Source organism: Elgaria multicarinata, chromosome 6 (assembly GCF_023053635.1).
Source record: "Elgaria multicarinata webbii isolate HBS135686 ecotype San Diego chromosome 6, rElgMul1.1.pri, whole genome shotgun sequence".
NCBI classification, from domain to species: domain Eukaryota; kingdom Metazoa; phylum Chordata; class Lepidosauria; order Squamata; family Anguidae; genus Elgaria; species Elgaria multicarinata.
Window position 1 is genome coordinate 84344511 of NC_086176.1, and position 23940 is coordinate 84368450.

The 23940-nt window shown below is 40.2% G+C and overlaps 1 protein-coding gene across 1 annotated transcript in view; it reads left to right on the plus strand.

The window, feature by feature from the left end:
* Nucleotides 1-23940, plus strand: part of ANKDD1B (ankyrin repeat and death domain containing 1B) — a 34444-nt gene that overhangs the window by 5854 nt on the left and 4650 nt on the right. The window contains exons 3-12 of the mRNA XM_063128642.1: nt 365-463; nt 3780-3878; nt 3964-4068; nt 6213-6311; nt 8899-8997; nt 10216-10314; nt 12933-13031; nt 16278-16376; nt 18251-18349; nt 22431-22526. Coding sequence (XP_062984712.1) covers nt 365-463; nt 3780-3878; nt 3964-4068; nt 6213-6311; nt 8899-8997; nt 10216-10314; nt 12933-13031; nt 16278-16376; nt 18251-18349; nt 22431-22526 — 993 coding nt within the window. The remainder of the gene's footprint in view (nt 1-364; nt 464-3779; nt 3879-3963; nt 4069-6212; nt 6312-8898; nt 8998-10215; nt 10315-12932; nt 13032-16277; nt 16377-18250; nt 18350-22430; nt 22527-23940) is intronic.

Sequence of the window (23940 nt, forward strand, 5' to 3'; positions counted from 1 at the left end):
TAAGATACATGAAAACAACTTTATTTGTATATATTTGTTAGCCTCCTTATGAACAAATATTATACTTTTACACAATAGCCATAGACACTTATCTACAAATATTTATCTATTTGACTAAGCCCATTGAGTTTATTATACTTATTTTTATATAGATAATGTCATTTACTTGTGTTTGTGAGAATATGATCTTGATTTGTTTATAACAGACCAAATCAAATGGTTGTTGGTCAGTACTAACAAGGGAAACTGTAATTTGATGATAAAAATAGCATTTTTTTCTTTTTTGGTACTGTCCAGAAGATTTAAAACTCCATAGTAATATTATGTGCTTATCTTTTTATCGTGTTTCCCCCCCTTATTTTAGCTGAGGCGCACAGCGCTCCATTTTGCTGTTGCAGGAAATCATATATCTGCTGTGGATTTTCTTCTTCATCACAAAGCTAGAGTTGACATTGCAGATAAGGTACTCAAAAATGGTTCTTTAATATTAATTTACACTTCCTGACTGACATTTAGGAATCTTTTATAGAAACCCTGGCATTTATTAGGTGGCCCGCCATGCCTACACTACTAAAACACTTGGAGTGCCTTCATTGGCAACAATTGAGGTTCTCTCCCCGCCCTCTTTTTAGCCCCTGCATGTCCTCCCCGCCCCCCCCGCCCCCAAATTGAGTGGGGAAGTGGCTGGCCGGGAAGGTTTAAAACTCAGGTCCCTGAACACTTGCTTGAAGATAAAAAATAAATGATTATCTGCACTCTACTTATTTAGCATAGTATTTAGTTTAGCTCTATAGCTCCAGTGGTTGGGAGAAGATCTATGTTATCCAGACAACTTGTCCTGTCTTTTACTAATAACTAAGGATTTGTTGTAGAATTAGGATAACAAAGATGCAAGGAAAGCTGAGCTATTGCATTTGATCCCATTTTCTCCAGTTATATAGCTTTTCAAATACCATATTTTTCAGTTGATTGGTGTGTTACAAAAGCTATTTTACCATATATTAATTTGAATCTAGTGAAGGATCCCAAAGAGAGGTAATTGGATATGCAGGGAAACTATCATACTGCTCCTAATGTGCTCTTTTATTATTTTTGTAGTTAAGAAGTTTGCTATTATAGCAGATTAAATTGCATTTTGTTTATTAGAATATGCTTTGTATGACAGACCGATGCATTCACTTGGATATCAAACGTTTAAGGCTACATTCCTACCAACTAAAATGCTGATACTCAGTTTACAGGGTCCAAGACTTTTAAGAAGTCTGGGTGTTATTTTAACAGTGCATTTGTTTTATATGTTTTAATCAGTTTTATGTATTTTATAATATTTTTGTATTCTATGTTCCCCGCCTCGATCTGGAGGGAGAGGCGGGTAAGAATTATTATTATTATTATTATTATTATTATTATTATTGTGACTGATACCTTTATGGTTCAATTATCCTGCCTCACTCACAGAATTTTACAAGGCAGTACAGACAATGTCATCTTCCAATTTCTAGCCCTCCTATGTTTTCCCAGCCCAGTCTTCTGGCTTTCTTCTCACCAGAAAAACATCCATTAAGATATAGGCATCAAAGCTGTGCAATGCCTTTTGGTTGGTAGTACCAGGAGCCGTCCATATAGAAGCACCCTAAGGCATTCTTATTACTTAGCTGAAAATAGGACATGGGCTTGATCCAAAATTTCATGAGCAGAATTCCTCTCATGGAATAGAGTAGCCTTCTTACAAATTAGGGCACTCCCAGGTGTTGGTTCCCCCTTCATCCTGCAGACCCCTATATATATCCGCTCTGGAGGATTGGGTGATGCTCAGAATAGTGTGGGAGGGTGGCACAGAGGGGCTGCTGGGGGAGGAAAGGATCAGTGAAAAGTTCTCCCCTCTCCCACTTCTATTCATGGAATGACATCTTTGGACCCAATCCATGGAGTTTGATCAGAAGGGAAAGCCATTCAGGACAGGGCCATTAAAGCCATATATGAGAAGCAATGTTGCGGAGTGACAGTTCAGTTCCCCTTTCGCATGCTTGAATCAGTCTTAGTTTGCAGGAGGAGGAGTTTTCATTAGCAGCCAGAAATTTGTTTATGCTCACAGATTGCAAACTAGATTTACTAGCATTTTAATACACATATTTATTTTATATTAGATATTTTATATTAGATATTAGTATGGTTGTTCAAAAAACTACGAAAATAACAGCGTTTATGCATTCAAATGTAATAATTTGCAAATACATTCTAGGCTAATGGGTGTCTGGAATTAGGTAGTAAAGGGAAGAATAAAATAGTAGTTTAATGTAATAATACTATTGTGTTTTCATCCAGCATAGCATCTCAGCACAGGAGAAGCTACCTAATCATAGTTGGGGTAAGGTCCATAACTCAGGAATAAAAGTAAAGGCTTTTCAAAATCCCAGATTCAGTTCTTGGCATGTCCAGTTAAAATGATCTTAAGTAGCAAGTTAAGCAAAGCTTTTTCCTCAGAATGGTTGGTCAAAGACTGGTCAGTATAGAGTGGTAGTGGACCAGTAGTTTCCACATTGTTTAGGGCAACTTCACGTCAACTAGTTTTAAAAATAACGGTAACATTCCTCTAATATGAATCCCAGTTCATCAGAACCCACTGAATATTTTATCACTTAATTCTATTATAACAGCATTTGAATTCATCTCTTGACCATCTAAGGGCATGGTTGCACCCAAGCCTTGAGAAAAAGAAGGAATGGTTACCTTTGTATTTTGAAAGTTACACTGCTCTACTGACATGTATGGAAATTTTAACATTGTGTCAGATAAAATGGGAGTTAGGGTCGTATATACACAGCTTAAATATATATTTAAATTGTACAATATGGATTGTTCATTTTACCCTTTACTTACCCTTTAACAAATGTCTTTAGAAGTAGCTATTTTAAAATATTAGGATCAGGGGAATTAGAAGAAATGCACTTATTGTTATGTCATTGCTATTAGATACTTTTCTGTGGTTTAAACTAAGTAAGCAGACTACTTTTTGGTTCAGTGAGCTTTAATCGTAGTTTAATACATAATATATGCACTCAAAAAGAGCTTGTGTGATAACTACAAACTCTGAAGTTTGAAATATGAATTCACTAGTTCAATATGGTGCTCACCTGCTCACCTACTGTGCAGTTTTGTTAGAATAATTTATGAAATAATGAATGTGAAGCACCATGAATGCTCAAAAACAGCTACCCTATTTCTTCAATTCTAAGACGCACTTTTCCCCCCATATAAACATCTCTAAAAATGGGGTGCGTCTTAGAATCGCGGGTGTGTCTTAGGTTTTTTTTTCCTGTTGGTGGTACTGAAATTAGTGTGCATCTTACAATCGATGGTGTCTTACAATCGAAGAAATACGGTACATACGTGTTGTCAAAATATCCACACGTCTGGATTTTACCATTTCTAGCTGCACAGATTTAAGTGGATATGTTCCAAATCCATTTTTCGGAATGCCCTGCCACAGTTTCATTGGAATGGCCTGATTTATTTTTATTGTGTTGTATTTTTATTCTCTTTCTCTCTCTGTCTTTTTACTGTTTGCCTCTCAGGAATCTTTTTAAGAAATAGAGCCATCTATACATTTTGTAAATAAATAGCAATAAATTCTGTACAACTTAACGGGCTAATTTGCATTAATTTTGTTTGTTAATTATATAATTCCATGCATTAAAATGGAAAATAACAGTTTGGAATTTCACTGTGACTTGTAATTCCTTGTGACTTCTTATAATTTATTTATTTTTAATTTGTAGCATGGACTTACTGCGATTCATCTTGCTGCATGGTCTGGAAATTTAGATATAATGCTGATATTAATTAAAGCAGGTGCTGATCAAAAAGCAAAGAACCAGGTTTGTTATTTATAAATGTAAATTAATTTTAAGTACTTACACAATAGAAGAAACTATTTTGCAGAACTTTTTGTCTTTTCCTTAGGAAGGATTGAATGTCCTGCATTTCGCAGCTCAGAACAATAATGTTAGAATAGTAGATTATTTTATCCAAGACCTACACCTGAAGGATCTGAATAAACCTGATAAGGTAGTGTGTCTATATACTATGCTATGGGTTATCTACCAGTGGATATAAGTAATATTTTGTGAATATGTTTCTTTCTAAACACCTAGCATAATTACAAATAGAATCATAGTTAATTTTTTCTCACATTTTTTTGAATATTGTGGAAATTGACTTTTTCTCCAGTTATCTCATTTTAATTCCTCTTGGCTAGCAAAGTGATGTAGTTATATTACATTGAACAGAAACATACGGCATTTGTACTCATACTTTCCACAGGGACTCAGAGCAAACAACAGCCTTCGTACAACAATAAATTCAAGATAATTTAAAAGGTTATGTATGTAAATCACATAAACATACTGCACTAAAATAAGCTTTTTTAAAATTTGCAGCTGCTTGATGTGAGTGAGAGCCTGAAGCCCATTGGTAGGGCTTACGTGTTGCAGGTAGAAAGCTTCAGGTTGTTCAGTCCCATCCGTCCCCGTCCCCCAGCACTCAAAAAGAATCTCAGTAATAGGGCTAGAAGGATCATTGTCTGAATCCTGCTGCCAGGCCAGCTTGGGAAGATAATGGTGGGCTATATTGTCTATATGAGGCAGATTCTTACGATGCTTGTCCAAATAAAAAAACCTTGCATCACTTCCAGAAGATGCTCAGGTTCCATTTGATTTTAGGAAACAAGCCAAAAAACTCTAATAACGTATCACCTTACTCCTCAAGTACCAATACATGAAATCAGCAAAGCTTACTTCCAGTATAATATATTCAGGATTGCAGCTTACTTGTGCAATTTGATATCTTTTACTGAATCAACGATTGGCAGTGAAAAGACTGTGTTCTTGTAAATTGTTGGTCTTTTGCAAACTTCCACTGATGTACGCTGCCTAGAATAGGGATACACTAATGTAAGCCATTATCAAATTGTTTTTTCTTCTTCTTTAATCTGGGTGGTTACAAATACATTTTTCTACAGGAGGATTAACCAACCTGCCACTTGTAGTTTAAACTTTGCAGGCTAAACACATCTGCAAAATTTATCTTTTTCTCCTGTCGTTATGATGTGGGGTATAGTTAAGACACAAGTATCTAGCAGTTACATATTAGTATTTGTACAGGCATTTACAGCCACATGAATAGGAGTGTGAATCTGTGGGTTTAAAGCAGGAACTATCAATGGCTACTAGCCCTGATGGCTATGTGCTACCTCCAGTATCCAAGGCAGTAAGCCTGTGTGCACCAGTTGCTGGGGAACATGGGTAGGAGGGTGCTGTTGCAACATGTCCTGTTTTGTTGGTCCCTGGCCGACAGCTGGTTGGCCACTGTGTGAACAGAGTGCTGGACTAGATGGACCCTTGGTCTGATCCAGCACAACACTTCTTATGTTCTTAACTTTTTTTCTGTCGAAGATCAGATTCCCTTAGGTAGGGTCACATGTTGGCGGTGGATGGGCTGAAGCCAGCAGTGAGCCAGTCCAGAGCCAAACGTGGTTGGAGCCACCCTTGTTCTAAATTCTGTTTCTGCCATCCCCAAATGTCTCTCTTATTCAACCACCCCTTCCCCACCTCACTGTCTCTTTCTCATTCTACCACCCCCTTCTCTCTCTCTCCCTCCCCAATCAGCAGGCTTCCAGGGAAGGACAGATTACTCTCACCAATGGTCTGAACTGATAACTTCCGGAGGGCTTTTGAAATTAGGCTGAAGTTACCCACAGTGGTTTAAAGGCACTCTAGGAGCGTCTTCAGACAAGTGTTTTATCGTACGTTTGTGACTGGCCACTCACGCATCTTCGTGGGTCATTTTGACGACTCAGTGATCCTCCTATTCATCTCCCACTCTATTTCCTGGTTTTAGCATTGTGAATTAATCCACAGAAAAGCTGATTTTTAAAAAAAAGAAGACTGTGTTTCCTGCCATGTGCAGGGACATTGCGCTATAAGATGCCCACTTCAGGGCACTATTCCCATTGATCTGTATGGGCCATGTGCAGATCCCCATGTAATTTCAACTCGTTCCCATTGCGGAAGAAAGCAGGAAGCAAGAGCGATGGTAAGGAAATGTGATCTCCCCATCCCCCCTAGTCTGAAGATGCTTAAATAGCTAGCAAATGTTCTACGAGAGTTTTTTTCCTTTCCATACTGACATCTTTCTCTTTTACTGTCTCCTAGAAAGGCAAAAAGCCATTCCTTCTGGCAGCTGAAATGGGGCATGTAGAAATGATAAATGAATTGATTTCCCTTAACTTATTCACCACAGAAAAGGACAACGTAAGTCTATTACCAGAATTCTAAGAAAAGCATATTACACAGTGCATAGTTAAACTACAGAACTCTCTACAACAAGATGTAGTCATGATCACCACTTTGGATGGCTTTAAAAGGGGGTTAGACTATTATTATTATTATTATTTATTTATATAGCACCATCAATGTACATGGTGCTGTACAGAGTAAAACAGTAAATAGCAAGACCCTGCCGCATAGGCTTACATTCTAATAAAACCATAATAAAACAATAAGGAGGGGAAGAGAAAGCAAACAGGCACAGGGTAGGGTAAACAGGCACTGGGTAGGGTAAAACTAACAGTATAAAGTCAGAACAAAATCAAGTTTTAAAAGCTTTAGGGGAAAAAAAGTTTTTAGCTGAGCTTTAAAAGCTGCGATTGAACTTGTAGTTCTCAAATGTTCTGGAAGAGCGTTCCAGGCGTAAGGGGCAGCAGAAGAGAATGGACGAAGCCGAGCAAGGGAAGTAGAGGCCCTTGGGCAGGCGAGAAACATGGCATCAGAGGAGCGAAGAGCACGAGCGGGGCAATAGTGTGAGATGAGAGAGGAGAGATAGGAAGGAGCTAGACCGTGAAAAGCTTTGAAGGTCAACAGGAGAAGTTTATATTGTATTCTGAGGTGAATTGGAAGCCAATGAAGAGATTTCAGAAGTGGAGTAACATGGTCAGAACGGCGAGCCAAGAAGATGATCTTAGCAGCAGAGTGGTGAACAGAAACCAATGGACTGATGTGAGAAGAAGGAAGGCCAGTGAGAAGAAGGTTGCAGTTGCAGTGAGAAGAAGGTTGCAGTAGACTAATTCCTGTAAGAGAAGGCTATCAGTGGCTAGTAGTCCTGATGGCTATAGGCTATCTCCAGTAACAAGAGCAATATGCCTATGTACATCAGTTGGGAAACACGGGGGTGGGGAGGGTACTGTGGCATTCATGTCGTGTGGGCAACTGGTTGAACACTGTGTGAACAGAGTGATGGGCTAGATGGACCCTTGGTCTGATCTGTATCAATGCAGTGCCAAATTACCCTGCTTAGGGTGCTGTTGCACCATGTCCTGCTTTGTTGTTCCCTGCCCGATGGCTGGTTGGCCACTGTGTGAAGAGAGTGCTGGACTAGATGGACCCTTGGTCTGATCCAGCATCAGGGCACTTCTTATGTTCTTATTAGTGCTACATTTTGATAAGCAATTGGTTATCTTATTTTACATTAAAAATTCTCTGCTCTGTGAAAGACATGGTGTTATTGATGCAGAGAACAATCCTAACCCCTTTGGACAGCCAACCAAAAGTGGTTAGGATGGGGCGGAGAGGATCTCCGCTGGCAGGCTGAGTGTCCACCCTAGAGTTCCCAGTTATGCCCATGGGAAAACTCCACAGGTGTAAATCTGCCACTGGTAGTGTTCCTTCGGCCAATAGGCAGAGGTAGGTCCTAAAACAGGGTGTGCCGGGGATAGGGTAGGGGTGGATTTGGATCCATTGTATCCAAAGCTCCTCTATTCAACTGTGAGGCTGGTACAGGTCATTTCTCTCCTCTTGATTTCAGTGGGAGGAAAACCAGGAAACCACCCACCACTTCCCACCCTGGTCATTCGTGTGCCAACAGGGCTGTGGGTGCTGTGGTCTGTCTGAAATGGATCCCCCCTTCTGCCCCGTTTTAGGATTGCTCTGCCCATGGGATTAGGATGATTAGTTTGCATGCAGAGCTAATGATGGTTAAAACCTGTGTTTCCCTTCACCATTTTTTCCAGGTATGGTAGGGCATTGACTAATGTCTGTTTCTCTCCACTCCATTGGAGTGGAGCGACACAAGAGCAGATAAAGAAAAGGTGGGAAGAATGAGACCAAAGGCTTATAGCTATGGAGAGGGAAGAGTACGTGGGAAGAGATGTGACTATCCATGCATTACCAAACTTTTATGTTTTTCTGGAGGAGAAGGCTATCTGTGGCTACTACTCCTGATGGCTGCATGCTGCCTCTAGTATCAGAGGCAGTAGCCCTATGTACACCAGTTGCTGGGCAACATAGGCAGCAGGGCAATGTTGCACTCATGTCTTGTCTGTAGGCAGCTGGTTGGCCACTGTGCAGAGTGCTGGATTAGATAGACTCTTGGTCTGATCCAGCATGGCTCTTCTTATGTTCTTTCTCTGCGACCCTAGAGATGAGAAATAATGCTTTTTAAAGATAAACAGAAACTACTGGTATAATTATTGTTATGAACAATAATCTATTTAAAACATTTCTATTTTGGTCAGCGACACACAAGTATGAAAAACACACACCATATAATCTATAAATCAACAAAAGAAAAGAAAATGTTCTTAAAATTAGCCAAGTTAAAAAAATTGAATAAGCAGATCTTGATGATTCCCAAACTCAGTATGAACTGTATGAAGTCCATTAAAATCTTTTTAAAAGTCTGCTCATAGGCTTATTCACTAGAAATGTCATGTGCCAGAGTGCAGATTCCATATGAAACATGAGAATGCATAGTGTATCTTGAGTTGTTACTTGCTCCAAGAATGTTTGCTTTTGGTAATGTGAATATTCATTATATTTCTGTGTGTGTGTCTGTGTTTTGCAGGAAGGAAACAGTGCATTGCACCTGGCTGCTAAAAATGGCCACAGTGAGGTGGTAGAAGCTCTTCTGGATCATTGGGAAGAAATAAATGAGATCAATCAGGTAAAAATATAAGAAATATAAGAAATATGCTAAATGAATGAAAGAATAAAGATGAAATGCATATAAAGTTTTAAAATCAAAGATGTGTCCACAATCAACAAATGGCTTTCAAACTGCCAAATTGGTTGCAGTTTTTTTTTCTAATTAGTGCAACACTTTAATATAGGATACTCAATCCTATATACTTTTACCTGGGCGTAAATCTCTGAATAGTGTAAAAAAATGAATGCATCTAGTTCTTAAACATTCTCCCTATAGGAGAACAATGCACAGGGTTGTAGGCCAGGTAGAATATCATTTAACTAGCACGGACAACATGGTCTTTGGGAAATTTGGAGTTGCCCTGGCAAGTAGTGCCTGTTGGCATGAGGAAGGGAGAGAAGGATTCTGGAGCTAAATCGGGCAGTAGATGGAGATGTCTGTACTGTCACTTCCCTCTCTTGTAGTAAACCAGGAGAACAGGAGATGTTTGCATCAGAAATGAACTGTTGCAGATTTCTCCTGCCACTACAGAAACTTCCACCACCGCCACCCACCCACCCCGGCACTGGACGCAGTGATTTGCCCCAAGCATTGTGTTAGACTGGCTTTAGCATCATTGATCAAAACAACGGGGCAATTTGGATGTTGCCTTTTTCTAAGTTTCGGTTAGATTAGGTTAGCGTATTAGAGTCACTTGCATATCTGTGCACCCAGGATGAAGCTGATGTGCAAACAGATAACACAAAGATGCAACACCCACAAAAAACACCGTAACATCTAGAGTAGTCTGAGTGTGTTTCCTTGATATAAATGCTCCCTTTTTATTCTGACAGGGCTCCTGAACCTTTAACAGAGGAATTCAACAGTTTAGCTTTCCTTATTACTGTACCTCAAAGCTGGGAATAGCTTTTCTTGTTAGATTTTTGCCTGTTAACTAATTGTAAAACAAAAGAGAGTCTTGCCAGAAAAAAAAGATGACAACCAGCCTTGCAAATAAGGTTATGTGAATTAAGTCCATCAAAATATAAGCCAGCAAGTTTTACTATTACATTGGAGGCCCACAATATCTCTGTAAGTCAACAGCCTGCCAGGAATAAAATGCTGATTCTTCCATTTTACCAATAAATATTTTTTTTAAAAAAATATATCCCAGCCTGCTTACCTGAGGAAATTCTTCTTTGCCTGGTACCAACCCTATTTGAAAGTGAATTTTCTTTGTATCTTGTTTGATTTCAGAATGGCGAAACACCATTTTATCTGGCTGTTGAAGGAGGCCATGAAAATTGTGCAGATCTCTTATTGGAATCAGGAAGTGACATCAATATTTCAAACAAAGTATGTTGATAACTCTTGGTGTTTTTCTTAGTCAATTTACTGAAAGAATATTTTTAAACCACTTCAGACTAATTAACATATAATGTGCCCAACCGTGGGGATTACAACAATTCTGTGTAGTGGCTCAGCCTGTAGAATCAGTGCATAGTAGTCATCAGAGTGTTACACTAGGATTTGGGAGACATGAGTTCCAATATCTGCTCAGAGATTAAGCTTGTTGTGTGTAACTTTGGGTCAGTCACTATCTCTCAGCATCACTTGTTTTGTGGATAAATATGGGCTGGTGACCAACATATACTGCCTTGAGTTCTTGGAAGAAAGGTGGCTATAAATATAATAAATACAGATAAAAGGTGGACATTGCTACTAATACACGTGCAATTGTTATGGCATATTTTTTAATGCGTCTTATTTTGTAATTTGATGATTTTTCTATTGTTAGCCACCGTGCACACGACTTTATTGCAAAGACAGGATATGAGCGTTGTAATAAATGATAAATCAAATTTTGTAGCCTACTTTGCAGTGGAGAATGTGGTTTCTCTGTTATCATAACAATATAATTCATTTGCATAATATTTTATACTCTTTGAAGACAAAAAAAGCTTAATGATGTAAAATGCTGCATCCAAACTCAGATGCTTCAGGATATTGCTAGCAATAGTGATGGACCATTCCATTGCCCACTCTCCATTTCCTCCCTCTGCGCATCGGATTAAAATGTAAAGGATAATCTTGGAAGAAAAGGCAGTTGGCCTTTCGCAGGAAATGCCCTGGAGAACAATGCTAACCCCCAGATCCACTGGCTGGAGGAAGTTAGGATGGGGGTGGAGGTGCCTCTGCTGAAGAGGAGCTCGCTCCGCCAGGGGAAGGGGCATCTGCCCCAAACCCCAGTTACACCTGCAGAAAACTCTTGTGGGCATAGATCTATTGCCAGCATCGTTTCTGCCAGCGGTAGGCCCTGAAACGGGGTATACCAACAATGGGTCGGATCATCTGCCTTATCCAAAGCGACTTCATTCCCCTGCGATGCCCCAAGGTCAGCCCCCTTTACTATATCAGCCCCATTACTTGTTGTACTGCCCTATATATTCCCAAATTCGGTCTAAATATTTAGATTGTTTTCTTGAGAAAAAGTCCAGCTGGTCCAATTTAGAAAGAATACACTTTTTGTTTACATGTGATAGCAAGACTGTCCTATTGGCATTGGTCAACTTCGCTGTTACAGCCGAAATGTACCGAGCAAAATTTCTAACCTTACAGAATGTATTATTTGTTTTACCTTTGTTTTTACTATGCTTGTTGTAACCACTGGTTGAAACAATAAAGGTCTGTCTGTCTGTCTATCCATCTAATCAACAAGGAGCTGGAGTAGTTAATTCCCCGCAATAGACACTAATGTTTTTTTTAAAACAACAGCAACAACTAAGAACTTCTGGGGGTGAAGGGGGAAGAGAAGGACCACTGCGCTGACTGGTGTGAGCTGGAAGGGCTCCCCTCCCTTCCCCTCTGCTTACTGACTGGGTTCACACAATCATAGAGGGGGAAATAAGTCATGGTGGGTTATTCTGCCCCCTCTAATGTGTCGTGGGGAGGATTAGCACAATTACCCTAAGCAGTCATGTCATGCAAACCCAGCCAGGGTGGCTTGTTGCCATGGACAACAAGCCACCCCATGGGCTGCTGAGGGTAAGTGTGCAAATCCTCCACCCCCAGCACACCTTATCATGCAAACTGGGCGGTGTTACCAAACAGAATTCAGAAAAGCTGCCTTTATGCATTAGGATCAATACCCTTAGTATCCTACATGGATGTACATTCACCAATATCTTCCAAGCTGCCAGGTCCTTAAAAAAGAAACAGATAACATTGAACATCACTCCTTAAGATAGCCAAATGTACCAAAGATAAACAAAATAATTAGCTATTTAAGATCACTTACTTTGCTTATATTAAATACATGACTTGAATTTTCACAGGGGCATTTTTACTCCAAGCACTATGCGGAAAGGCAAACTTCTTCCTTATACTTTTCCTTCCCTTTTTTTTTTGCCTTTGTCATACTCACTTTTTTATTATTTCGTTTTAAAACGAAATTTTTGTGAACCGCCCAGAGAGCTTCGGCTATTGGGCGGTATAAAAATGTAATAAATAAATAAATAAATAAATAAATAAATAAAATTAAAGAAGAATCCTGATCTTTTGTTTCTTGGCATGTGGAATCTCAAGAAAACTCATGACCCTTTTGACAAAGGTAGAAAGGTTTTCCCCCCATCCCAATAAGGTTTTAAAAGAATGTAATTTGGAATGTATAACTACTTGCTAATGGTGTCTCTTAGCTAAAACAATTACAGTCTAACTGAAAGTAGCGATGACTCTGCCATTCTTGAAACTTTGATTTCCTGCTTTCCATGTGAAACACCACGATTCCTTGCATGTTTACCCAGAAATAACTTCGTACAATGGAGTTCATTCCCAGATAAGAGAACATAAGATTGCAGCAATAGGGTGCTTCCAGACAAGAGGGCACCTAACACTATTACTCTTTCTAATTACGTTGATTTATTAACATTTGTAAAAATATTTCCCCCTTTCTCCATTGTCTTTTTCTTTCCTAGCACGATACCAATGCATTGCAAATTGCAACCCAGAATGGACATACACCTTTGGTCAGATTTCTTATTACTAAAAATATAGATCTGGGTGCTCAGTCTCAGGTAAGGTTTTTTTTTTTTATGCCACGTGTTATGCTCTTCATTTTTTTCACGCTCCTCTGATATTTCTTGACAAGATTCTCTGGAAGTGGTGGTGGCTAGAGCCATGCATAATTCAGGAGTAGTACTGTACAGTGAAACTAATTGACCAATTAAAGTCCAGCATTTTAAACTCAGTTTCAGTGGGGAGAGGGTTAAACCTGACTCTTTCATCAAAACCTATGAAAGTCAAAAGAGCTTAACTCTGGCAGGATTGTGCTTAACAGCTTTTAAGGTTTTCAAGAAGGAAAACATATGCAGCTCAATCCCATGTATGCCTACTCAGAAGTAAGCACCATTGAGTTCAATGGGGTAAGTAGGTATGGCAGACTTGCAGAACCCCTTTCATCCCAAGGGCTGAATTCTATTTCAGAGCAGCCCCCGGGGCCACAGTCTAGTGATGGAGGGCCCGAAGGCAAAAGGGATGCAGTTAAAATGTCAGGATATTTCAGCTTCAAGCTCTTAGTCCCAGTAACGAAGTCCTTAGGAGACACATTTCAACCTTTTCGAATGGGTGGCAAAATACACAAAAACCAGGAAATCACCCAACACCTGGTGGTTGGTAGAGAGGGGGCGGGGCCAAAGGAAAGGACGGGGCTTCCTGGGGAATACCAGTGGGACAGATTGGGCTCCCTGAAGAACTGGATTTGGCCCCCAGGCCTGAGGTACTGCACCCCTGGTTTATAGGATTGCAGCTCCCACTTACAAATGAAAAACCCACAACAATGTATAGTGTGCTGGAATGTAGGTTTCTGCAGCAAGGTGATAACTCTTATTACCAAAAGGGCTGTATGTTCCAGTCTTCTTATTACAGTTAATTGCTTATGTAACAGTAACACATTTAGTATTAATGAGAGAGAGAGAAGTGTTTTAATATTCTAGTACATTTGGAGCTGGGACTATATACAAAGTTATCTGTTTTGGATGTAACTCATAAAACTAAACACTTACTCCTCATGGGTATCATCTGAGTGACATATTTTGTTTGCTAGTAAAAGGATTTTCATTGCATTTCAAAATCTTGGCCATCCCTGAAGTACAATGCTGTTTACTTAGTTTTTCACCAGCTGTTAATTGGTAGATAAGGTTTATCCAGGTTTCATTCCCAGAAGCTATATTTAAGACTGCTTCTGAAATTGTCATACCATATATATCATTGACATGAGGACATTTTTTTATTCATTTGATGAAGAGCTCCATGGTAAAAAATTGGAAATGTTTAGTGAAAAGGTGGGGGCTGAGAAGATAAGTTAGTTTATACACTTGCTTAATATTTTACCTATTCCCCCGCCCCAAGTTTTAGGCTTTATCAAAATGCACAAATTGTCTATTTTCTCTGATATCTTTTATCATATTAGAATTTTGCTCTTTCTGTAAGGAGCTCAGAGTGGTGTTTATTCCATTTTATTGTAACAAAATCATGTGATGCTATTTAGGCTGAGACTTGCCCAAGCATTATTGTTGTATGGAGACTTGAACCCTGAACTGCCATGGCTAAGGCTGACATTCTGGCCATAACACCACAACAACCCATAAGTTCCTTTATTAGAAGGTGCACTTCTGGTGTGCAGGTGTGACTCTGAATGTTTCATTTGGCTGGCACTTAGTTGTAGACCTGAGACTCAAAATGGTCAAATAGGTTATCAAGTGGAAAGTATTTATTCTGATTTAATCATTTGAATCTAGCAGAACCAGCCGGATAGCATGTTCCATGGTGTCTAGAAAAACTCGTTTTACTATCATATACAGGGCTGATTTATTCAGTGCAGTTCTCTCTCTCCTTTGAAAGGAACTTTTTCTTAGTAAGATAGAATTAGAGAGTAATCCTAACCCTCATATCTGCTACCTGGGGAGAGTCCGGATAGAGTGGAGGTATCTCTCTACCAGCAGAGAGAAGCTCCACTGGCAGGGGGACCCATAGGAGGGGCCATAGCTCAGGGGTAGAACTCGTGCTTTGGATGCCGAAGGTCACAGGTTCAGTTCCAAGCAGTGCCAGTCAGTGTTGAAAATATTGGGCTAGATGGACCAGTGGTCTGACTCAGGATAAGGCAGGTTCCCATGTTCCGCTCTGGAGTTCCCAGTTACCCCTACAAAAAGCGCTGAAGGCATACACCTGTCATTCACAGTGTTTCCACCTGTCGTAGGCCTTAAAGCAGGATATTCTGGGGATCCCACATCTCTGGCCTTGAGTTGGAGGTGGTCTTGGAGTCACTGGATCTAAAGCCCCTTTGTTCTTTCGAGAGACCCCAGGATTGGGTCACTCAATTATGCCATTTTGGAGCTGGTGTAGTTAATTCACCTCACTGAAACCAGTGGGGGATGAGAATTTTTTAAAAAAATTAAGATTGGCCAGAATGAAGAAGAAGAAAACCCTGCACCATATTTCCTGCTTGGGCCAGAACAAGCCAGTACGGCCTACCAGGTAGGATTTTGGAAGTGGTAGATCATCTGCCACTCCACTCCCCACCTCCACCCCAGTTAGGATTACTCTGCCCTATATACTGAAGAGTTCTATTTTGACTTAGGCTTTCCTTTTGACATTGATGTTTATCACCTTGTTACAATTCACTGGTCTAGTATGCACCTAACATTAACCCATGATAGGGTTGTTGAATTCTGGATTGGCGTGTTGTGCAAATGTGGTCGTTCTAACAAATGATGGCATGTTAACCAGAAGTAACCCAGGAAACCCATGGTTTATGAACTCTGTTAAACCATGGCTTGTTGTTATGTGTGAACTCAGAACCATGGGTTGTTGATGGGTTATTTCACCATGCTACTGAGGTGGCAAGCAAGAGTCCTAAAAAAAACCAGTCACTCTACCTGCCAGTAATATGGTGCTGCAAAGACATTTGGGATACAGAGAGGGAGCGGGTGAAGAAACAAGAAAACCCAGGGATTGAGAAAATATGACATGGTTTGTTTGCTGGCCTGCTGACAAATCCTGGTAAGGCAACAAGCCATGCGGTTAAGTAAACCATTGGTTAGTGTTTTGTGTAAACCAGGCCAGTGTATAATGGTTTGCCATCATTTGATTGCTGGTATGCTTGGCAAATTCAGTTACCTTGGCAGAAATAAGGTGGCTTTCTTCTGCCCTTAGGAAAGTAGACTATTTTTTTCTGAATTGAAGCAGTGTGGTCAAGCAAGTTCTCTTATAAACAAATAATACTTGTGACGGTTTCATCACACTGTCTTTTCCTCTGTCAACAGCAAAAGAATTCTCCTCTCCATTTGGCCATCTTAAAAAACAACCTATCCGTGGTCAGTAGTTTAATAGATGCTAACCATGACCTAAACTCTCTCAATCAGGTGAGAAATTGTCTTTTAGAGTCATATAATAATTTTAAGATGGAAAATTGAGTTCTCTTATCTCTGTGGGTATGCATGCTATCCCTTTATAAGAATAAAGTGCAAAGTAAGGTGGGGAAATGATCAGTCGCTTCACATATGTCAAGCTAGGCTTCTCAGTAGAGATACCTCCTTTGTCTGTGATGATGTCAAAGGAAGCTTTTGGACACTTTAGACCAGGTTTGTCTAAAGGTTCTTTCAATTTATGCCCCAAAGGATAAAAAGAACCTAATGAACTCTGGAGTAATACAGGCCTTTTAAATACATATTTAGATGCAATATGTATGCAGGTCTCTCACCTTTTTATAGAAATTCCTCCACATGTCGACACTTGGTACTGAGGTTTTCCCCTAATCATGGAACAGCTGGGTGTGCTTAGCTATTGAACCTTTCTGCAGCATCTATAGCTCTTGCCTACTTGCATTATTTCTGGAAAGGTGGCAGGATTGGTTTCCAACCCTTCTTGGGTTTCCTCTGTACAGGTATGCCATCTTCTCTTTATGCATAAATTTAGTGGGGTTATATTTACAAAGGAAAAGCTAAAACTTATTCTGACGCATTACTGTTTCTGACTCCTGTTTTCTGTTGAATCTTCATACCTACAAGTAGGGCACAATTTGTATATTATTATTTTTAACCAACCTCATATTTATTCATCTAAATTATTATAAATAAAGCTTATCTATCCCAGGCCTATTCCCAAATGTGAATGTGTATCAAAGTGGCCACTGGATCGTAGTCAAGTGTGGGGAGATGTTTGTTCAAAAGTCCAAAGAGCTGGAGTGCATTTCCATAATTTACTCAACAGTAGCTGCCACCACTGTTGGGATGTTTGTCAAGCTACCCCAAATCCATGGGCTGTTAAAGGGTTGTGGGTGGCTTGTGAACCACCCCAACAACTCACTCTTGCTAGGTCCACACATAATGACAAGCTACAGTGTGCCTGCATCATGGCTCAAATATTCAAAATGGCAGCAGCCACCACAAGAAAGCCCAAAGGGAAATTCACCCATGGTGGCTTCTTGTTATGTGCGAACCCAGCCAGAGAGAGAAAGAGAATATACATATATAGAAAAAGATAGGTACACACACACACTTTCAGAAAATGTTTAAAAGCATATTTTGCTATTTTTATTGTTGGTAACATGCTTTAAAAACTGTTCTGGGTATATTTTATGCAGAGATATAATGTTTTGACTGCAATGGAAAAATTACACCATTTTTCCTTCAAGGAACCCAAGCCGGCATACGTAATTCTCCTGCTCTCTATTTTTATCTTTACAAAAACAATCCTGCGAGGTAGGTTGGGCTGAGGGTCAGTGACTGGCCCAAAGCCACCTAGTGAGCTTCCATGGTCGAGTGGGGACCAGAAGCTGGATGTCCCAACTTCCAGTTTAACACTACACCACACTGCTTCTAAATGATAAATGTTCAATTGCTAACAATAATTTGGATTTAGATTTAGTCATACTTACTCTAGACCAGCCTTCCTCAACCTGGGGCGCTCCAGATGTGTTGGACTACAACTCCCAGAATGCCCCAGCCAGCTGGCTGGGGCATTCTGGGAGATGCAGTCCAATGCATCTGGAGCGCCCCAGGTTGAGGAAGGCTGCTCTAGACCCACTGAAATCAATGGGACAAGTTAGCTGTGACTAATTTAAGTCCCATTGATTTTAATGGGTCTCCTCTAAGTATGATTCAATCTGGATCCATCCTGATAATTATCTACATTCTCTTATCTATGCAATTCGAATATTTACTTTTTTGTTCATGTTTTATTAACGGAGGACATTCCTTTATAATCGTCTTCTTCTACTTTGCTTTGCTTCTACAAGAGACATCAAACGCCTGTACACCTGGCAGCAGACCTTGGCAATGTAGAAGTAATGGAAATGCTGCTAAAGGCAGGTTGTGACCTCAACATTGTGGATAAGGTACTTTTAATTATTCATATTTCTGTGAAGGTGCAATTACTCTATGGCCCCGTTCAGAGAACACACTAAACCATGCTGCTTAACCACAAAATGGTTAATGGAATGCATTAACCTTAATGCATTCCATTAACCATTTGTTGGTTAAGCAGCATGGTTTAGTGTGTTCTCTGAATAGGGCCTATGTGTCTTGGCATTTAGAACAGACTGCTCTTTTAAAATATTTTTCATTTAAAATATAACTCTTGATTTAGCCTTTCCTTTCCCAATCTAGTGCCCTCCAGATGTGTTGGGACTACTGGCTGGTGGATGGTGGGAGTTGTAGTCCAACATGTGGTGGACCCCAGGTTAGGGTAGATTAATTTAGTCTCTTTCTTAAAACCTGGAACAGTTTGGCATTAACTTAGTGAAAAGCTATTTGTAAGATTAATAATAAAATACTGTACTTGTTCTTTCTATTTGCCAAACATAATGTAAAATAGTCATTCTTCTCTGAAAAAGGCTTTCTCATTCCAATCATTTGATGCCACTAGCAGCCATTTTGAAGCTCTGATTCAAGTGGTGTTTGTTGATGCACTCCAGTTTCTCCTTTATGTTGGGAAATGTGTTCCCCAAATAGAAGAAATTGTAGCAATTAATGTCACAGTGATTTCCCTGGATTACTGATAAAGACTGAACCTCTTCAATGGCAGCCATGGCCCAAGATATGAGTTATTTTTTAGAAGTTAAACATCTCAGCTGACATAAAAGGCAGATCCAGTGGGAATATTGGATGGTAAGTGTGGAGTGTCCCTGAAGTGTCTGAGACGAGCAGGTTTTTTAATTTGCTGTTCAAAGCCTTAAATTCTGGAGTTTCCTGGGGCTTAACAAGCATTCTTTTGCATGTACTCTTAAGCATCATACTCATTTTGTGTGTTTCTAACATGCTTCTTGCAAGTTATGCATTGCTTAGGTCCCAATGGAATAGTCTTTGAAACTAAGGGAATGTAATGATCTAATGCAGGGCTGTTGAAGCTCTCTCAGCCCAAGAGCCTAATTCAATTTTGGAGAAGCCCTTGGGGACCAGTAGTGGGCAGGGCTGAAAGCAAAAGGGGGCCAAAATACAAGCATATTTAGGTTAAAGCTCTTACTGCTAGTAGCCAAGCCTTAGAAGCATTTCAACTTTTTGGAATGGGGTGGGGTGGGGGACTACACAAAAGCTGGGGAACCATGAAACCATTGGCGGTTGGGAGAAAGAGGATGGCCCCAGAGGAAGGGGGCATCTGGGAAACCCAGAGTCGGATTGGGGTCCTTGGTGGGCTGGATTTGCCTTAAGGCCTGAGGTTAGACACCCCAGGTCTAATGTCAAGGAACCAACTCCAAATGTAGATAATTGAGATCCTAGTTTCTAAATGTCAAAGTGAAATGTTATTGAGGTACGCCTACAAGGGACTAAGCCTCAATGAACACAGCGGAACTTATTTCTGAGTAAACATGCATAGGCCTGTGTCATTAATGAATCACTCTCCTTCTGTGGGGTAAAGGTTAGTATTGCAGCACTTACGCTTTTGTCCCTTGGTGAGGCAGGATGGGACATGGTCTCGTCTCTGTCCCTATGTGCACTGCAACACTGGGATTATAAATACCTCTTGTGTATCCCGAGTCCATATATGTCAGAGAGTCATGTTCACTGTAGCATAATGAGATGGGATAGTCTAGAACATTTGAATCCCCTGAGAAAGAACAGTATGCAGAGTCTGCTTTTCCAGGAATGTCCAAGCATTGGTCAAAGCCACTGATAGGATTCTCTGGCAAAAAAATGTGTGTATGGATAGTGGCTTGAATAGTTCAGGCATTGCAATGCTGGGTTCCATTTTGGTATCATTGGGAGAGAATGAATTCCCCCTCTCTCACTGCTTAAGCTCTTTAACACATGGAAACTCTGGAAGAATTATGTTGTGGACAGCTGTTCTCAGTATAAATCCACTGACATAAAAGGATTACAGAGCTAACCCAGTAAAGTCACAGAAATATGTGTGGCCTTGAACTGTCAATAGCAGGAATGTACTTGGATTACAGAATGGTCAGTGGCTAGCAGAGAGATTTAATTGGAATGCAGCACTATTTAAGCAGCAACAGTTAGCATAGACGTTCACTTTATTTTACAGATAAAAGTTTGTTATCAGAGCTCTTAAGGACAGCTACAGGCGAAATAACTGTAATCGTTTATTATAGAAGAGTGGAATATTAATTGAAACTAAGCCAAGGGTAACTATGCAAGTATTATTATAAAAGGGCAGGTGTGGTAGGCAATAGGCAGATTGATTTAGATCTTGATTCATGACAAACAATGGACAGGAGAGAATGCTTTGTTGCAAAACATGTTTGCTACCTTTAAGAGTCAGCCAGGCGTGAGCTTAAAACAAACTCTTTTCCTATTAATTAAACAATCGTTCTGAACTTTCACTACATTGTATCCCTCCTGCTTGCTTTGTCTTTGCTGTTATGCTGGGACACTTCCTGGTTGGTGCTCTTTAATCTGTGTCTTTCCAAGGTGTCAGAGTTATTCCTTCCATCTGCTCTCTATTCAGGCATCCTACTTTGGTGTATGAGAAAACATTGGGTAGGAGGATGAAGATGAGCATGCTAGCTCTGCCATCCTTGTTGCTCTCCATGTGTGGAGGGCAAACATTTGTGCAGCAGGTAGTCTTTTATTTTTTGTTGTTGTTTATTCGTTCAGTCGCTTCTGACTCTTTGTGAAGCGACTGAACGAATAAACAACAACAACAACAAAAAAGACTACCTGCATTATTTAAAACCCTGGAAAATTGTAGCCATGTGGTAACCATGTATGCAATCAGATGACAAAAAATGCTGCAGCAATTTTAGAGATCAGGTAGTTTATTGTAGTTTTGTAATGAACTTCCTAATTAATAGGAGCCAGTGTAGCACAGCAGATAGTCTGACAGTGGGAGGCTTGAATTGAAAACATTGGCCAGCCGTGAATAGCTGGTTGGCTTTTGGCAAGTCATTATCAGACTAACTTACTTTGCAGGGCTGTTATAAGGATAACCTCAAATCTCTCCTTGAAAGAAGACTAAAATAAGGGCACAACCCTATACATGTTTAGACAGAAAAAAGTCCTACAGCTCCCAGCATGTTTAAGAGGGGAATGCTTGGAGTTGTAGGACTTTTTTCTAGGGGTGTTTGGACGATTGCAGGGGTGAAAGAAGCTATCGTGGCTTCTCCACCACCTGCCTTGCTTGTGCCATGCATGGATCCATAGTTTACATAATTACCTGCTCTGCAGCACCGGTTGGCGGGTTGTCTGAACCTGGTAAATGGCATGGTGGGAGTGGTTTCACACCTGCCATACTGCAAGTCGTGGGTGGACACACCAAGCTTGGACAAAGTGCCAAACTGTACTGCAGTGTGGGCAATTATGTAAACCATGGACATACGAACAGGATGCATGAGGGCAGTGGGGGGGATCCTTTGAAACTGGTCTAAACTGCATAGGATTCCACTTTAAATGAATTAATGAATAAACACACTTAGTATATCATATTCAGTCTAGATCTGTTCAACAAAGGTTTAACTGAATTATACTTAAAATGGTGATGAATTCAAGTTTCGATTGAAGTTCCCTTAGTCCTTAAGAAACAAGCTGTTCACAATTTCACAAGATTTGAAAGATTGCCCAATTTCATGGGATGTGGAGATGTACGGAAATAGCTTTTGTGATCAGAGTTTAATAGGCGGTATCATCTATGATCAGTGCTGAAGGAGTTGTAAGAAACCCCATCCCACTGCAGTCCGGGGAACTGTAAAGTTTCAACACATGTTGCTATGCTCACCACTGCTCATGAGGACTACCTCCTTTTTAATTTTCAGGAATCCGAAACACATTTAAAATGTATTTAGCAACATTCTTGATAATTTGTCTGCATTATTTTGTGCACTCCTCCACAAGTCAGTTCTGCACTTCGTGCATTGGGAAGGTAGATGATCAGTTAATTATAAAACCTACTAACCTATTTCTGTTTCTCATCTGTGGCCTCCGTTTTCTTGTCTAATTTTGGTAATTCACTGCTTGCAATTTCAGCAAGGAAAAACCACACTAGCCACAGCTTCCAGGAGCAATCACGCCTTGATTGTAGATATGATTATAAAAGCAGAGAGGTATTACATCTGGAAACAGGTAAGAAGCCTCTCTAATTCATTCCCTCTTTTTCAGAGACAGACTTCTCAGTGTATTAAATTTTGCAAAATATGGTTTCTTTGTAGGCTCTGGATTCCCAAAGCTTGAGATGGGCCTCAATATACTCTGTGCTTCCTTGTTTCCATTCTTAGCTGATTATGATGGGAGTTGCTGAAACAATTGCTTTGGAGGTGGTTTTGGCTTCCCAAACATTCTTTGGGAAGCAATTCTATGCATTTTTACTCAGAAGAAAACCTTGCTGTGTTTAGTATTGCAGCCTTAGAGACACTAAACATGTTACGCTCTCCCTTTTCCATCAGTCTGTCTCCCAATAGGGCTGGGTTAAAGAGAACACCCCCACCTCCAGATCAGCACTATGCGTATCCAAGCATCTTTCCTATCCATGTTGCATTACGCTAAACAGATTTATTATGATGAATACATGCTCACATTTTGCCAATGTCACTCAACGTGCATTTTAGAACATAAGAAGAGCTGTGCTGGACCAGAGCAAAGACCCATCTAGTTCCCGCAGTGGCCAGTCAGATCCTTATGGAGAGTTCAGAAGCCAGATATGAGTGTAATAGCATCCTCACACTTGTGACCCAGTCAGTGACATTGAGAGGAATTTAAAATGTGTTTAGCAGCATTCTTGATAATTTGCCTGCAGTGCACATGGTGCAATCTAGGTAGGGGAGAAAAACAGCTGGCCATCTAAGGTGTTCAAATGAATTGGTCCCTAGTGCCAAATGTATGTGTGCTTTACACCTGTGTCCTGAGCTGCATTGCATGATATGGATGATGTCCATGGAGTCAGGAGGCCCCAATTCATGTAATCTGTAGCAAGCTCAGAGGTCCTGCAGGAAGAACCACATGGCTCTTGGAAACTTCAGCTGCCATGAAGCCACATGGCCTTGGATGCTCTGTGCATGCAAGTTCTTTGTGTGGAGGCTACAGAACAGTGGATGGAAGTACAATGAGTGGTAAAATATTAAGCAAAGTTCCAACCTGGATACATACAAATCCTAAAAAAAACCAGACACTATTTTTTGGCCTAAATAGCATACAATTTGTCTGCTACTTTTTATAGAGAACTAGTGTGGTGCAGTGACTAGAGTACTGAATTGGGATGTTGGAAACCCATTCAGCCATGTGGCTCATTGGATAGCCTTGGGTAAGGCACTGTCTCCCGGACTAGCCTACCTCACAGGGCCCTTGAGAGGATAAAAACACAGACATAGGTAACCTGAGCTTTATGGAGGAAGGACAGGATACAAAAATAAATAAATAAATACAACAAATAAGTAATATATATAACTTTAAGCAAGACAGTGGTTTTGAAAATCCGTTTTTGCTTCAGAGACAAAAAGCTTTCTATTCTGGAGATGGAACACCTGGAGCTCTTCTGGCTTCT